Genomic DNA, 15,808 nt, shown 5'->3' on the forward strand with positions numbered 1-15,808 from the left:
GAAAAAAACTGAAAAAAATAAACCAGAGAAGACTGACTTAAGAAGGACAGTATGGCTAAGCTAATTCTGGGGGGAGAGCAAAAAAATATTTAATTTACCATATCTCAAAAAGTAATCATCATAGCAAAAAATGGTTTCCGGCATTTTACTCCTCAAATAAAGGACTTTCTAAAGACATAATCTTTACATCAGATTTTACAACAAATTATAGCACGTTTTGGTGACGTCATCAATTCACAACGTCTAAATTAAAATAAACTGGAGAACAAAGAAAGCTCATCTGCCAAACTTGGTTCAGAAATATACAAACCAAGCAAATATAGCCTTCATGAAACATTAGGGGGGTGGTTTGGCCCCTACGTGTTAATCTTACCTTCCGTAGTAGTTGTCTCTGGAGCTGGAATGAAACGCACAATTATTATAAAGGAGAAAAAATTATAACATAAATATAAAACAAGTAGCTATCGCTGGTTCTGGAAATGAAACAACATAAGTATGAGATAAACATATACAATAATGATTAAATTACAATTATACTGTATAGAAGCTTAAAGCAATTGAAACTCTAAGGAATATCTATCCGAAAGTTATATTTTTTCTAAAAGGTCTGCTATCTGTAATAGGTATCTCTGGCGCTGAAAATAAACAAGCCCTTGTAATAAAGGATAGTGAAAATGCCTGTGTTTAATATATCAAATTATAACCTGGCTCCGAGGCTTTCTGCCCAAAATTACAAAGTTCCCCGTTAATTTCCACAAGAGACTTAATACAAAGAAACCATTACCAAATATAAAAGTTTGGCGGAAAACCTCGGTGCTATTTTTGAATTTTGATATATCGAGCGTGAACTATAAAAATGCTTTCAATAATTACTCAGGCTCTAAATGAATGGGATATAGATATAACTAAAGTAAAAAATTAATGCAAATTATAAATAACAAAATGTTTATCAATTTAGTCACAAATGGTCATACTTAGCAATTTCCAGTTATATTCGAGATAAACATACCTTTATTTGTAGTTTTCATCTCCGATGCTGGAAAATAATGTTTTGAAATATGACTTGAAAACAGTTGTTAAGAGATGAAATCAGAACGAAATACAATCATACCTTACAACAAGAAAAAATGTAATATAAATCTATATTAAAAGGCTTATTACCTGTAGTACTAGTCTCTGGTTCTAACAACGGAAAGAAACAAAGGACATTGTAAAAATGATATTGTTATTAAACTTGATTGTAATACAAAATTCTGAAAAAAATTAAATGATACTTTTAAAACACTTACGATCTGTGGTTGTTTTAACGCCTGTGACTCGTGCTGCAACTGAAGATGCAAGAAAAACAACTTCAAGATAATAGCAATGAAACACAGTACAGAAGAAAGCAATTCTAAGTGACGTCGATGCTAACTTACCATCTGTAGTAGGTATCTCTGGTGCTAAAAGGGACAAAACACGAAACATGAATTAGATACAAAAAATGAACAGCAGTAATAATAATACTGATGCCATACTTACCATCTGTAGTAGTCATGTCCGGTGCTGAAAATAAAAAAGAAAAAAAAACCAAAGATGAATTAGATTGGAAAAAAAGGTTAAACCTATTCCAGAAGCATGTGTTCTGCCTATTCTTAATAATAGTCCGGTCTCTTAGGTGGGAAAATTACGAAAATCGTGAAAAGACGCGTAAAAGGACCAAATTTGGCACAAATATAATTTACGGTATAACTAATCATTTTAGAAGGGGTGCCACCAAAAAATACCCCAGGGGCGATGGGGAGGGGATTTTTTTGTAAATGAGTCTCAGTTGTGGTGTGTCAAAAGCCGCGTGCCATTATCAGCCATGAAATAATTCATTCTGTTGATTACAGTGTGGATTAAGTGTTGGTATAGGTAAAATAAAGACAAATAATGAAAATTTAATAAAGCTGTGCTCAAATGTAAAAATTTAATGCCTTTTTGTAGTAAAAAAAAAGACGAAAAAAGACGACATATATGCGTATTCATTACAAAGCTTAATTCGATATGAATTTCACCTCATTTATGACATAAATGTCTTAGCGAGAAGACATTGACTAAATTCCTTTTATTTAAATTATTTGTAACTTAATAAAAAATATGTACGGCCCTTCTTTAAACGATAAATGGTAACAAAAAGCCAGCGGTGTTTCCATACCACATGCGCTTTACCTCCCGGTGACCGGGTTGACAGCGGAGTGGTTGAGAGTGAAGTTCCTCCTTGTTTTACACGGAATTTCACTATATGTAAACTGTAAGTATATATATCTAATTACATGTTTTGGTGTGCAGTATCGCTGTATATTTTTTCGAGTTTTTTACGAGTTTTACAACGAGTAAAAATATACAGCGATACTACACACCAAAACATCTAATACAAGATTTATTATCCAATTGTTGTACTAAATAAATTTATCAATGAAAGAGGGAGAGTATGACAGTTTTGCATGCGTGCGCCGACCTGTGCGGCAAACAGGTTTTCTACTGTACAACATCGCTGTATATTCGTACTGCTATTTGGAAGGGAATTCGCTGCAGTTGGATAACAACTCCTCATATTGTATACTTCATCCTTCAATGACGTAAAATTCATCTCGCTATGATGTGAAACAAGGTCAATTTGTTTTTTAGAAACGTAGAGTTCGGTGATTTTTATTTTATCCGTATGTGTGAGCTGGTTTTCAATAAACGTTACTCTGAATAAGCGTTATAACTTGGGATAAATGAAAAACTGTGAGAAATCACCAGATGTTATATAAAATGGTTTAAGAACAAAATGTTTTAAGATAATTCCCCTTGAAATAAAACTGTCAATAGATTTTTGTCCAAACTTTGTCCACAGAATATTTATCATACGAGAACTTTAATTATAAAATAAAAAGGGGGGTGGGGGTGCCCATGCTCGTTAAGGAGCAGTGAGGCATTGAAAATGTCCCATTTTAGCATTATTCAATGCTTATTGGAAGAACGCATTCCAAGTTATTGTACAATCTTTGAGAGCCCAGACTCATGAAAACACGCCTCAAACTACAGTCAATATTTGTGTCGGACTCACGTAAACGTTTTAAGTTTGATTTTGACAGACAGCTGAATCCTTGTTAAAATATTGCAACCAAATTGCTTGCCACGGCTATCAAACTGCAAATAGAGAAGACTACAGTGCAGCTGCTATTTTCCTTATTTCTTCAATTTTCACCAATAGAAATCGAATCAGTCTTTTCTCACGCAAAGCCAATGATTAGTTGATTAAAACGACTGGAAAAAAATGGGGTGCCCGCCGTGCTCGTTAGTGAGCTATAGCCATTTTTCAACTGACAGAACTCAATATTAAGGCAAATCCGCCATGTTTTCAATGTGCGCGTGCACGAGCGCGCCTAGTGATGCCATAAATTATGCGCAGTAAGGATGCGCAACGCAAATGTGGGGAATCACCTTAAGTAGGTTATGATTTGATTGAAACGAAAAGTTATGGAATGGCAAAATTTTATTTAGGAGATGGATGGTGGCCGGACCAGAAACCGCTCGTGTGTTGCAAGAGTTCGAAAGTCAGTTAAAAGGTGAAACAAATGTTGATGAAAAGAACAAACACCACGAACAAGGACTTTCTACACAGAAAACCTTTCAAAGTCGTGTCCAGAATCTTTAAAGTACAATTTCAGAAATGGGAAACCCTTTTGAGGATGATTGCCCTGAATTACTTGCCCTTGACACGCGCAATTGCGCAGATGCTTCTGTCGCGGATACTGTGCATAAAGTCCAGGAAACTGGATCACACCAGTACAAGAAATTCGTAAAAGACGTCATCGATGAAAGGACTGTGTCGGTTCACGATACGATTTCAAAGAATACCTTGCCATTGTTCAAGCGCCAGCAGCCAAAGCAAATCTCCAAAGCGTCCTTAAAGTTGACAGCGGTAACAAGTGACCGTTACCTCTACAGTCGTTTATATATTGCCAGCCAACACCGCGACAGAGATCGTGAAGAGTTCTTCAAGCATGAAAATTAGCCGTATCCACCTTCTTTGTCAGAGTTTGGCAAAGTTGAAACAGCTTCCTTTCCAGCTGACAAAGTTGTCTACATAACTTCGGCTAAGATGCTAACCAATTTTTGAGTAGATCTTTTATATAGACACCGTTCAAACTTTTTATGTCCATCAAGTCTTGAAGAACGCTAATACTGACTGTATCATCTTAAATCTTAGGTGAAAACGTCATCTCAAGCTGCCCCAGGAACCAAATGCGTAGCTGCACCATGAAGAAGGAGACACGCGGATTCCCGTACACCTTAAAAATGCTTTGGATAAGGGGGGGGGGGGGGGGGAGGGGGAGGGGAAGAAGTGTCTTAGTTCGCACAGTTGTTATTGTTATTCTAATTGCGCAGTTCCACACGTTGTCTTCAACTCGGCCTGGATTGAGCTTTTGGGTCGCTTTTGGGATGGGAAAGAATTTCCAGCGGCTTTCCGTTAACACCATTTGTGAGTATTTGGACGAGCAGAAATGCCGTGCGCCTCCATTTTTTCACGCGTTCATTGGTTCTGACACTACGTCAGCATTCCTGGAGAAAGGAAAGAAATCTGCGTGGGAGGCCTAGAAAGCGTACCCTGAAGCCACAGAAGCTTTCCTTTTCGTGAATGATAGCCCCTTTCTTCCACTTGAGATCAACACTCCTGTGTTTGATGTCCTGCAGCGCTTTGTGGTGATTCTTTATGACAGGACCAGCCTTGCTACTGATGTGAACACTGCTCGACGAGAACTCTTCACAAAAAAGAATCGGGCGCTAGAAAACATTCCCCCAACAGAGGTAAGAACCTATCACACACAAATTTTAGTTGTTTTTCGTTTTTGCTAAATTTGAATATGATTGGTTAACACCTGTTAGGACAACGCGAAAAGAATTAACCAGTTTAGCGAAAAGACGAGAAACATTTCAACTAACGCAGCCTTTTCTGGTATTGAATCCACTTATCAATTTCTTTTAGCTAACCAAAGCCTACCATAAAGCTATGCTCTAGTTATTCTACTTGGGCTATATCAGAGCTTAATTTATATAGTACATGGAAATAAGCGGTGCGTGTTTGTTTAAAGTTATACGTGTGTTAAGTCCATTTATATACAATTTCCGTTGTTAGGATGCCCTGTTGAATCATTCTAACAGAGTTCTTTACCAAGCACGCATCTGGACGTCCCTTGATGAGCAATCCATCCCCGTCTGATTTTGGATGGAAAACGGAGAACGATAGATGAAGACCCCGCTGGACTGTTCTTCCAGAAGCCTCTAAAGCGTGCAGTGAATTGCTGAAGAGAGGATGCAAGAAAGGTTGAAAAGTAGTCGTTGCAAATGTGTCAAGGCCAACCTACCATGCACTGAGCTCTGTAGTTGCTCTGGAGGCTGCCAGAACATAAATCCTTAGAAATGGAGCAACAAATAACGACAATTTACGATATCTAGCGGAAGATGTTAAAAAGATGTTAAATGACTCGATTCGTTAACGCCAAGTCGTGAAGCTTGTCTTAATAACAGCTGATTAAAGCTTTTCCCACCTGTTATATCACAGCCGACTGTTAACCCAGCACAGCCTGAATTCGGCAGGGGTGGATAAGGGGGGTTGGAGTGGGATATCGGGGTGGGGCCGGGACTGAAAACGTCCTTGTTGCCTTTAAACGTATTATAATTTTATTCACGCACACTTACCTTCACAATTCTTTCCATCGCCACTGAAACCAAATGGACACGGACCACATGAAATCGTGTTGCTGTTTTTAAAGCATTTCACATTTGGGTAACAGGAATCACTGGCACAATTCTTGATTTTAACGTCGCAATGAGGTCCAGTAAAACCAACGTGGCAGTTGCACGTGTAGTTATTGACATGATCAATGCAAATTCCTGATGATATAAAAGGTAATGTTTCACTTTTAAGAGCCACATGGAGAGAAATAACATGAGTTAAACTAAACTAAAACAAAAACAACAACAACAACACCATTTTACACTAGTAGCGGTGCAGCACCGCATATGGTTCTTTAAAGTCATTTTGTTCGAGCTTTGAATGATTAACTCTCTGTTTTTAGCGACTTTGCAACACGTGTCAAGTGTCGTGTCGTGTCGTGTCTAGTGTCAAGCACGTCCAGTAATCACCTTTTTTTTTTTTGAAAATTTCGACGTCGCCTTTTGTATTTTTAATGTGTAGGCAAACTATCGCCCATAAAATAGAAAGCTGTTGTTTTCCATGAAAAAAATTGGAGTAATTTTTTCTTCAAGCGAACGTTTCTACAGTGCAATGTCTACGCACGTTTCTGATTTGCTGCTTACTGTCGAATTTGTCTGTGCGGAACGGTCCTATAGACAAACTATGGGCGTAATACCTTTTGTATTTTGCCGAGTTTTGTGCAGGGTCGACCCCTAAAATAGCAAACAAAAACATACAACAAAGAACTTTGCCAAGTTTCCAAACCATTTCCCTCTGTCAATTAACTATGGTTCTACGGATTAAAAATTTCCTGTCAATTTGTCCTTAATATAAGCCATATTTTTAGTTTTCTTTTAGGCCATTTGCACTTGCTACTACAAGTTACCGGAGATATTGAAGCCTATGGAGTCTGGGTATATTTACACATACATCAGCCTATAGTGAAACAAAATCTGAAAAAATGATAGCTTACTTTCAGTCCGATATATATTTTTGGGCTCCAAGATGAACTTGGTTTCGCAGTTGTCAGACACGAGAGCAAAGTTTTAATACAAGTGCAGTTACAATGGATATTTCCGTAGTAGGATGAAGCTCGAAGGCTGCCGACGGTCTTCCGAGGTCGATTTTGACCAGAATTAAAAAGTCGAAGATAAAGTTTATTTTTCAGTCTTTCCTTTCCCGTATGTGACCGCATAGAACTTGTTAGCGTAACTTCCACACTGTTCCACACAAGTTCCGCATAGAACTTGTTAGTTACTTGTTAAAAAGTCGAAGATAGGTAAGTTTCCATCCGAACACTTCTGAGGATTTTCGAATATTGGCTGAACACTTTCAAAGATCATTGATCTATCTCCCGAAGACTTACGAAGATTGCTAAGAATCGCCCGAAAACTTTGGAGGAGTTTCCAACGTTATCGAAAGGTTTACACTCTTTTATTCGTTAAAAAGAGTCGTTAACGTTCGCTGGCTAAAAATTTCAAAAAGAACATGAGCTTTCGGCTGTCAATCTACAGCCTTCGACGGATAAAAATGGAATGCAGAATGATAAAATATATGCAAGAAAAGGCGAGATAAAAAAACTTAAGAATAAAAGCAGAGTAAAAATGTGTAAATTAGGTGACTATTGTTTAAAAAGAATACTCTACTGGTTTGGAATCGGCTTAGAATTATTGTCAGCATGCTTGGTAGCAGAGGTGTGACAAGCCTCCAAAGATTTTCTAATGCGAAAAGAGCCTTTGTCGATGACACTAGAATTATCAAAATCTATGCGATGGTCGAATGACCACGCATGTTTTGCTATTGTTTCAAAGACTTCAGACTAAAAAATTGGAGGTTACAAAGAAAATGGAAAAACCAGTTGGTATCATTTACAAGTGAGTCGTCGCTAATACGAGGGCGTTTGAGTACAGATTTTAAGAAACAATATAAACTAGGTTTCAGAAAAATGATAACAAAAGCACAATTGATGATTGTTTTCCGCCGATTGTGGCTCAACTATTTCGAGCAATTAAACTTAAGAGATTCCTACCATTACATTTCAGACCCTCAGTACAAATCCGTAGTACATGTAAGAGACCAATGCAGTCGACCCTGGCTCGGAGTTTGACTCATGCATTGCCATGAGTTAAATTAATTGTATTTAGTAATCCACTCACCATTTTGGCAAGGAGATGATTTACATTCATCAATACCAATGGTACAATGTTGTCCAGTGTATCCAGGTTCACAGTTACACTCATATGCCCCTACATAGTCAGTGCAATTACCTGCCAAGGTTTATACAATATAACAAGGAAAAGGAATTAGCAGTGAAACAAGAAAATAAAGGCATTAACAATTCCAGCTAAATATCGCCTGATATTTAACCTGAAATCAGGTGATAATCTGCCAGCTTGAACAGGATATATGCCTTTTGTTCAAACTCTCACCCAGACTCCCTTGCACAGTTTGATAAACTGTGATTTTGCAGCACGTTGCAAGACGTCCGATGAGTTTTAAAAATGGCAGTTTATTTATTAACAGATGACATCTCAGGTAGATGCTGGCCATACGAGAGCAGCTAACAACTAGAACCGTAATAGTAATTTCCGCAGCTTGTGATAAACTTAACTCATGTTTGTATAGGAAGAGGTGACCTCTTCCCACGGACCTGCCCGCAATAACCATCATTCGAACATCTATCCTTACTGGGAATATGGAAAACGAGTAAACGAGAAGGTGATCTCTGTTTCCTTGGGCAGCAATTTGATTCACGCGGGCTAGATCTCGGGCCTTACTTTTCAAGTGCCCAATTTGCGTACAGTATAGATAACCGCGGTAGTCTTTCAAGTTTTAATCTTTGAACTGCAACTCGGATACAATATATTTTGTATATTTTCTTCATTATAGCAAGACTATTACATCAATTTAAACATTTAGGAAATATGATAGAACTTTTAAAAGACATTTTATAGAAATGATATTTGCCTCGGGCCGTTACTTGTGCTTTTAGAGCTTGGACCACTAACCGTGAATGCAAGGAGAAGAACTGCAGTCGTCATAATTTATTTCACACTTTCTCCCAACGTATCCGGAATAGCAGACGCACGTAAAGTTGTTAACTCCATCGATGCAACGACCTTGGTATAAACAAAGCATTTCAGCAATCAGTTTTCGTATGAGCAGAAGCCACTTGAAATTGTTATTGGCCAATTTTATTAGCCCCATTTCTCACTAATATGAGCTTATTAAGAGGCTGTCTGTGTAAGAACCGACCACTGATTTTACTTCGAAAATTCGATTTTTCTCATAAGCTGGGATTTCAGAGCCCTTACCTTGTCAATCACTAAAATGAGTTTTGTTTCATTAAAAATTCCAATTGAAGTTTTCTAGGATTGATTGAAGTTCGGTCCGCTCGACACAAGTTTCATGTCCGCCGAAACTGGAAAAAATAGCACATATTGCCGGCGCTCTAAAAAAAAAAAAATAATATTTGCTCAAAAGTCCCAATTCTTTTTTTCAACTATAGATATATCATAGCAGTTTGTTTAGCCATGTTGCAATTATAATTCAATGTTGTTCCTCCAACGGTTAAAAGAAGATTTTCTACCCGTTAAATCGAGTTTTGAACCAAACGCGAAAATAGCTTTACTTTGAAAGCACGTTTTAAAAATGTGGCACCTGTTTGAAACTGCTGAACTACATGAATAGAAAGTATAAATGTGCCTTAATTTAAAACAATAATAAAATTTGTCTGCCCACTAGGTTTTCAAAACTAACGACCGCTTAAAGTTCAGGAAATTTTGAACAACAACAAGTGATTTAGTTCCCAATCTTCCCGTGAGTACGGGAAGATTGGGAACTAAATCACTTGTTGTAAACAGAAAATGGCCGTGGCATTTATCAATCCTTCCTTGGCTTCCTGAATCACCGTTTACTGCTCATATTTGTATGTGTGCCGAGAGTTGTCCAAAAGAGTGCTTCTACAAACCTTTCAAGAGGAGTCTACATGATTAAACCGGCTTCGAGGAAAACAATGGTCAGTAATACAAAGAACATCGAAGTATGTGACGGTCACGCTCGACACAGATGAACGTATAAATCTACTTTATATGTAAACTTACAGTTGGAAGGAAAAGCTGACAGTTTTAATGCTACCTAGGTTTCAGGGATCGCTACAAAGGACCAAAACTTTAATCTTGAAGCCAGGTAAGAGATTTACGGGAATTTATCGGAGCATTTTACGAAGGGGAGTGTGTTAGTTACTCACTGGCATATTTTCAAAATTTCCTAAATTTAAGCGGTCGTTAGTTTTGAAAACCTAGTGGGCAGACAAATTTTATTATTGTTTTAAATTAAGGCACATTTATACTTTCTATTCATGTAGTTCAGCAGTTTCAAACAGGTGCCACATTTTTAAAACGTGCTTTCAAAGTAAAGCTATTTTCGCGTTTGGTTCAAAACTCGATTTAACGGGTAGAAAATCTTCTTTTAACCGTTGGAGGAACAACATTGAATTATAATTGCAACAAGGCTAAACAAACTGCTATGATATATCTATAGTTGAAAAAAAGAACTGGGACTTTTGAGCAAATATTATTTTTTTAGAGCGCCGGCAATATGTGCTATTTTTTCCAGTTTCGGCGGACATGAAACTTGTGTCGAGCGGACCGAACTTCAATCAATCCTAGAAAACTTCAATTGGAATTTTTAATGAAACAAAACTCATTTTAGTGATTGACTAGGTAAGGGCTTTGAAATCCCAGCTTATGAGAAAAATCGAATTTTCGAAGTAAAATCAGTGGTCGGTTCTTACAGAGACAGCATCTTAAATTGCAAGTTAAACGTTAATCAGATCAACTTACCTAAATTAGTTACTAATAGTTTTTCTGAAACTTTCAAAACCTCTCATGTTCACATATACGATAAAAAAGTCAATCTTGTTCTAGGTTTAAATGTTTTTAAAACGCGACGTCTCGGGCAGTTAACCGCTCTTCTTCAGGCACCGTAGTTCTTGGTCAATATGACGGACTTTGTTGTCCTTTTGTCCCCGCGGATTCAATTTTTTATTGGCCGCTGAGTGCCGGCAATCGGGTAGTAAAGCTGCCCAAAAAGTCACTTTTTTAAAACATTTTAACCTCAGAAAAGTCCCGTGTAGACCAAGATTTACTTTATTTTTGTTATAAATAAAAGTTACGTGATTAATTAACAGGCAGCTGCTCAGGATTACACAAATACTGACTTATACTCTTCGGACAATAATCACAGATCCAAAACATGGCCACATATTTCCGAGAATGCATCGTAAAAGCCACCATCAGGACTATTACCTCGATAGCACGGATAAGACAGGCACTCGTCGATGTTAGTCTCACAATGGTCTCCAGTAAATCCAGGTAGACAGTGGCACTCATAGTACCCAGACCCTCTGGGTTTATTTGGATGAGGCACACACCGTCCATTATTTTGACACTGACAGTGAAGCAAGGATACCGAGATATTAAGTGTGGAAAAGGCATTGCACGCATCCGTGGCTTTGAGAAAGAAATCAGTCTTAGCATCATTGGTGGTGTTCCACAGTAAAACATTTTCGCGTATTACAGCTTTGCTTGGACTTCCATTCATAAGTGAAACTGTAACAGGCATGCCTTCTGGGTCAGAAACGCCAATGGTCAACTCAAGGTGCTCTTGAAGAACTGCGTAGTACTTGGTGGTCGATGAAAATTGAGGTGGTAGATTAACTAAAAGTATGAAATAAAAGGTAATAGGATAGCTACTTGCCCTAAATGAACTGTTTTTACTCTGTGACTATTGGAGGAGGAAACACATAATTAACTTCTCCTTTAAAATAAACATGTCTTTTCCGCGTATTTTTTGCTTAAGTGTTCCACCGTGTGATGCGATAAACCACTGTATTTTTGAGGGGGAGGGATAGGCATTTATGGCTATACACTGTACAACATAAAAGCAGAGAAAAACAAGTAATTGCCCATTTATACGGGAGAGGTGAAACTGGGGATTTATCAAGCTTCTTATTTCAATCGCATGGTCAAGTTTTGCAATTTAATTTGTACAGTTGCTCCCATCCCTGTTTTCTAGTGTTTAAACTTTCAAGAGCTTTGTCACCAAGTGTCATTTTTCATTATTAAGTTATATCTTTGATATATACTATTCCTGTACCTGGTTATCAACTAGGGACTGTTCCTGTCACAGAAACTAATTTTCTTTTTTATTATTGTTCTTTCTGTTTTTGTTTTATTATTATCATTACCATTATTATTATTACTACTACTACTACTATTATTATTATTATTATTATTATTATTATTACTATTATTATTATTATTCATTTCAAGTGTCAGTATTTTATATCTTTATATATTATATGCTTTGTAAATAGCTCATAGTATTACATATATAACATTCTGGGAAGCGCCTCGCATGGGTGCTCTCGTCCCGTTCACGCTTTCTCTTTTGGAAATCATTCTCTTTTTTATTCATGATATTGTTAGATATCCATTATATTCCCACTTCCAATCAACTTTTTTTCCGATTTGAAACAGCAAATCATTTTATATTATTCGGTTCACAATTTCAAATTGACTGTAGATATATACTTTAGTCCTTGGACATTGTCTGTTCTGCCTCTCGTAACAAGGAACAATCCCTGCCAAATATCCGGACGATCCTTCAATATTTACAGCAGAAAGTTTACTTCTTCAAGAATTACCTAGGCGTTTCGTCCATGTATTCTTGCTGACATCCGGAAGACATTGATAGCACCAGTCATTGGGATTGACCTCGTTGGGAGCGAAGCAATAACGATTGATCACGCAAGCGTTGCTCTATGGTATCAGCATAAGAAATGATTAGTACAATATTCTTAACTTGTGACAACTAGTAGTTAGCTTTACAATTCAACGGTCTCATTATCAGTCACGTAAACCTCAAGTTAGCCTGAAATGAGGAGAGGGGGCAACGTGTCCAAGGCGATTATCACGAAACTTTTGATGTGCCAATTGCTCGATCGAGAACCAAAAACAGATATGAACTGGTGCACAAACACACTTACTTTTACGTAGCATCCAGACGAAACATTGCAACTCATGCACGCCGAGTCGTAAGATATAAACGTGAGGTTTTTATCGCTTTTGCGTTCACCATCGTTAGAAACGGATATCATCAGTCCGGCGGCTGGAGTCCCCTCGACGAAGGCGTCATAGTAACCAGGCATGACAGGTGATTGGGGTAAATAACAATCTACAAGCACCAAATCTGTCATAATGCCAGGAAATAAGAGTTCTGTGCTGTTTGGAGTCCACGAACCACTGGTTACCTAACGTAAGATGGAGAGGGAAAAAGGTTACAAACATATTTATTAAAGAGCTTGCATCGAAAAATTGTTTTACAAGAGAAGAAAGTTCACTGTCTAAGTTAGAAAAAAGTATAGTTTTATTTGCTACTATTTATTCGTCCAGTCGTCCAGTGTGGAGCAGCTGGAGCTGGCCTCGAGACACACCAGATTTTTCTCAGCCAGCTTCTTGGCCCCACTTCCTTGTCACACATTAGAACTCGTGCAGAATACCGCTCACGTCTTAGCTGCAGTAAGAAGGCATTTGATCAAGATCACCATGGGCCGATAGGCGTACTGGTTGGGGGACGAGGGCCGAGGACACCCCCCCCGCCCCCCCCCCCCCCAGTTTAGAAAATGTTGCAATTGTCCTGGCAAACAGCTTATGATTCGGGACACAGCACTTGGGAGAAAATATTCCAAAACGTTTTAAGGCTTGTAGGCTACTTTCTCTGACGTTTGCCTTGCCAAAATAGACTTCAAGTCAAATGACGAGGGATTCAGGTTTTCGGTTTTCAAAAGCCAAATATCGGTTAAATGTGTATCGCGGAAATCCACGATATGGATTTTATTAAATTCCCAGCTTGCCATCAACAAAACAATGCAAAGTAGAGACCCAGACTTCCCAACCACCGCCCCTCTCCAAACCCCTCCCCTCATTAAGAGGCTCGAGGGTAAAGGGAACTTTAGCACTTTTATTCGGGGTTCTAAGAACTTAACTAAATTTGCCGACGGGAACTAATCCAAACACACTGGATTGTCAGAAAAGCCCTCTCCCTGCCCACTTCAAGCGGTACCTTCGAGTGTTGTTTCAAACTGTGCGTTAATCAGAAGTTGTAAAATTCTACGTCATTCATACTTTCATCACAAACAATGTAAACTACATGGTAATGTAACAAAAATAAATAAATAAATAAATAAATAAAATAATAATAATAATAATAATAACAACAATAATAATAATAACACTAATTTTTTTTTAATTTTCAATAATAATAATGTTTATCAGTGGCTTATAAAAAATTACAACTGTAAAAATTCTTAGGACAATATATATGTCAGGGAAATACTAACTTACAAACGAATTACAAATTACACTCATTCTTTATAACCCTTATAAATTTGTCTATTGTCATTTATTGTCATAATAATAATAATAATAATAATAATAATAAAAACAACAACAACAACAACAACAAAAAACAAAACAAAACAAAAAAAGAAATGACTCTTTTACCTTAAATTCCATCACGTGGCAGGTCAAATTTGCAGAATTGAGGAAACCATTTCCCATTACCGTTACCTTCCTGCACGGCCGTTGACGCCTATCGCACAAACCATTTCCTTGCAACCTGTCAAAAGTGCAAAGCACAACATATCCTCAGTGAGCGCTTTTCATTTTATTATTATTATTATTATTATTATTATTATTATTATCATTTTTTTGCTCGTAGATATTTCTAAAATCATTTAGTTGTATAAAAATAGGATGAAAAATGTTTTATTCTTGTTCCTCGACTTTTATCCTTTTTGAGGGGCTACGTTGCTGTTATAAAGTATGGCAATAACAAATTGCAGGTTAACCGTGCTCTTATTAACCCCCAAACAACCTTCTTCCTAATTGTGATCAACATAAAAGCACAATTGCAAGATACTCCGATAACTAGTCACATGTTTTGTATTTCTTTCTTTACTTGTACCGGTTTTTTTATGTATTTAAAGTGGTGGTTTAACGGTTAGGCGCATGTGCAAACTATAACACAAGACAAATACATCAGCTCTATTGTTCATGGACCAATTGGTAACGAGCATGTAAATTACGTTCGAAGTTTAGCTGTGAAAGTTTGCCGGTGAAATTTTTTCGTTCTTCGCGCTTTGAAAGTTTTGTGAAGATTTCTCCTGTACTTGCCGACGAGATTGCAAAGCGGATGATCGACAAAACATATATATATATACTTCTTAGTCGTTTCAATTTTTATAACATGTTCGGTGACAAACAACGCAAGCGATCGAATAGACGGGCCTCCATAACACCAGCGAGGAAAGTGAAGTACAGTGAAAGCCCGCTCTACGGACACCCGCTTAATACGGACACCTGCTTCTAACGGACAGTTTTCTTTGTCCCGACAACTAAAAAGCTCATATATTTTGTCTTAAATTAGCCTGCTTAAAGTGTCTACGAAGTAAAAAATAATTGCTGCTTAGTTGAAAGGCTTTTCAGAGTAAAGAAGAATGGCGTTTCCCTTTTTGGAATATCTTTTTTCGTTCTAGAGATATTTACGTTTTTGTATTATGCAAATGAGGAAATTAATGACGTCATAGGTGTTTCCACTTGAACAGTAAAACACTGAATCAATAATATCTCTAGGAATACTGGAGTAGTGTTCTTCAAACTTGGCACCACAAATGTGCATCACAAAAGAAAGAGAATGACACCTTCTGGGTTGTTGCCATGGCAACACTTTTGGTTCCAGTCTCTTTCTGTGAAAAACCAAATATGCCAATTTGCGACCCTTCGAAAAGGGACAGAGGGTCTTGCTCAGAACACACATGATTCCCGTATTGTCTTAACTCTCCCCATTAGATTGTTGGGAGTGGATGATCCTTGTTTACGATAAAATCTGGTAATGTTAGTTTTAATTGAAACAGGACCAGCGGCATAACTGTTGTCATGGCGACGGCACGATGGGTGTCATTTTGTTTCTTTTGTAATATACATTTCTGGTGCCAAGTTTGAAGAGCACTGCTTTAATATTTCTAGAGATATT

At 37.5% G+C, this 15,808-nt stretch overlaps 1 protein-coding gene and 2 pseudogenes across 2 annotated transcripts in view; 2 read left to right on the plus strand and 1 right to left on the minus strand.

Moving 5' to 3' along the window:
• Positions 1 to 15,808, minus strand: part of LOC110051450 (von Willebrand factor D and EGF domain-containing protein-like) — an 83,294-nt gene that overhangs the window by 943 nt on the left and 66,543 nt on the right. Inside the window, exons 12-24 of one of the 2 annotated variants that reach the window (XM_089277571.1) lie at positions 14,278 to 14,392; positions 12,762 to 13,025; positions 12,420 to 12,534; positions 11,020 to 11,430; positions 8,719 to 8,829; positions 7,867 to 7,977; positions 5,713 to 5,907; positions 1,522 to 1,545; positions 1,419 to 1,442; positions 1,290 to 1,328; positions 1,162 to 1,182; positions 1,010 to 1,036; positions 374 to 397 (exon numbers count right to left, since the gene is read on the minus strand). In XM_089277571.1, coding sequence (XP_089133697.1) covers positions 374 to 397; positions 1,010 to 1,036; positions 1,162 to 1,182; positions 1,290 to 1,328; positions 1,419 to 1,442; positions 1,522 to 1,545; positions 5,713 to 5,907; positions 7,867 to 7,977; positions 8,719 to 8,829; positions 11,020 to 11,430; positions 12,420 to 12,534; positions 12,762 to 13,025; positions 14,278 to 14,392 — 1,481 coding nt within the window. Of the gene's footprint in view, positions 1 to 373; positions 398 to 1,009; positions 1,037 to 1,161; positions 1,183 to 1,289; positions 1,329 to 1,418; positions 1,443 to 1,521; positions 1,546 to 5,185; positions 5,316 to 5,712; positions 5,908 to 7,866; positions 7,978 to 8,718; positions 8,830 to 11,019; positions 11,431 to 12,419; positions 12,535 to 12,761; positions 13,026 to 14,277; positions 14,393 to 15,808 lie in introns of those variants that run through there. The other variant, XM_089277580.1, reaches the window with a different exon arrangement.
• Positions 3,521 to 4,132, plus strand: LOC149117521 (uncharacterized; annotated as a pseudogene).
• Positions 4,243 to 5,233, plus strand: LOC149117522 (uncharacterized; annotated as a pseudogene).

Source organism: Orbicella faveolata, unplaced genomic scaffold, assembly GCF_042242905.1.
Source record: "Orbicella faveolata isolate gen_17 unplaced genomic scaffold, um_ofav_v1 contig_12, whole genome shotgun sequence".
Classification (NCBI taxonomy): Eukaryota; Metazoa; Cnidaria; class Anthozoa; order Scleractinia; family Merulinidae; genus Orbicella; species Orbicella faveolata.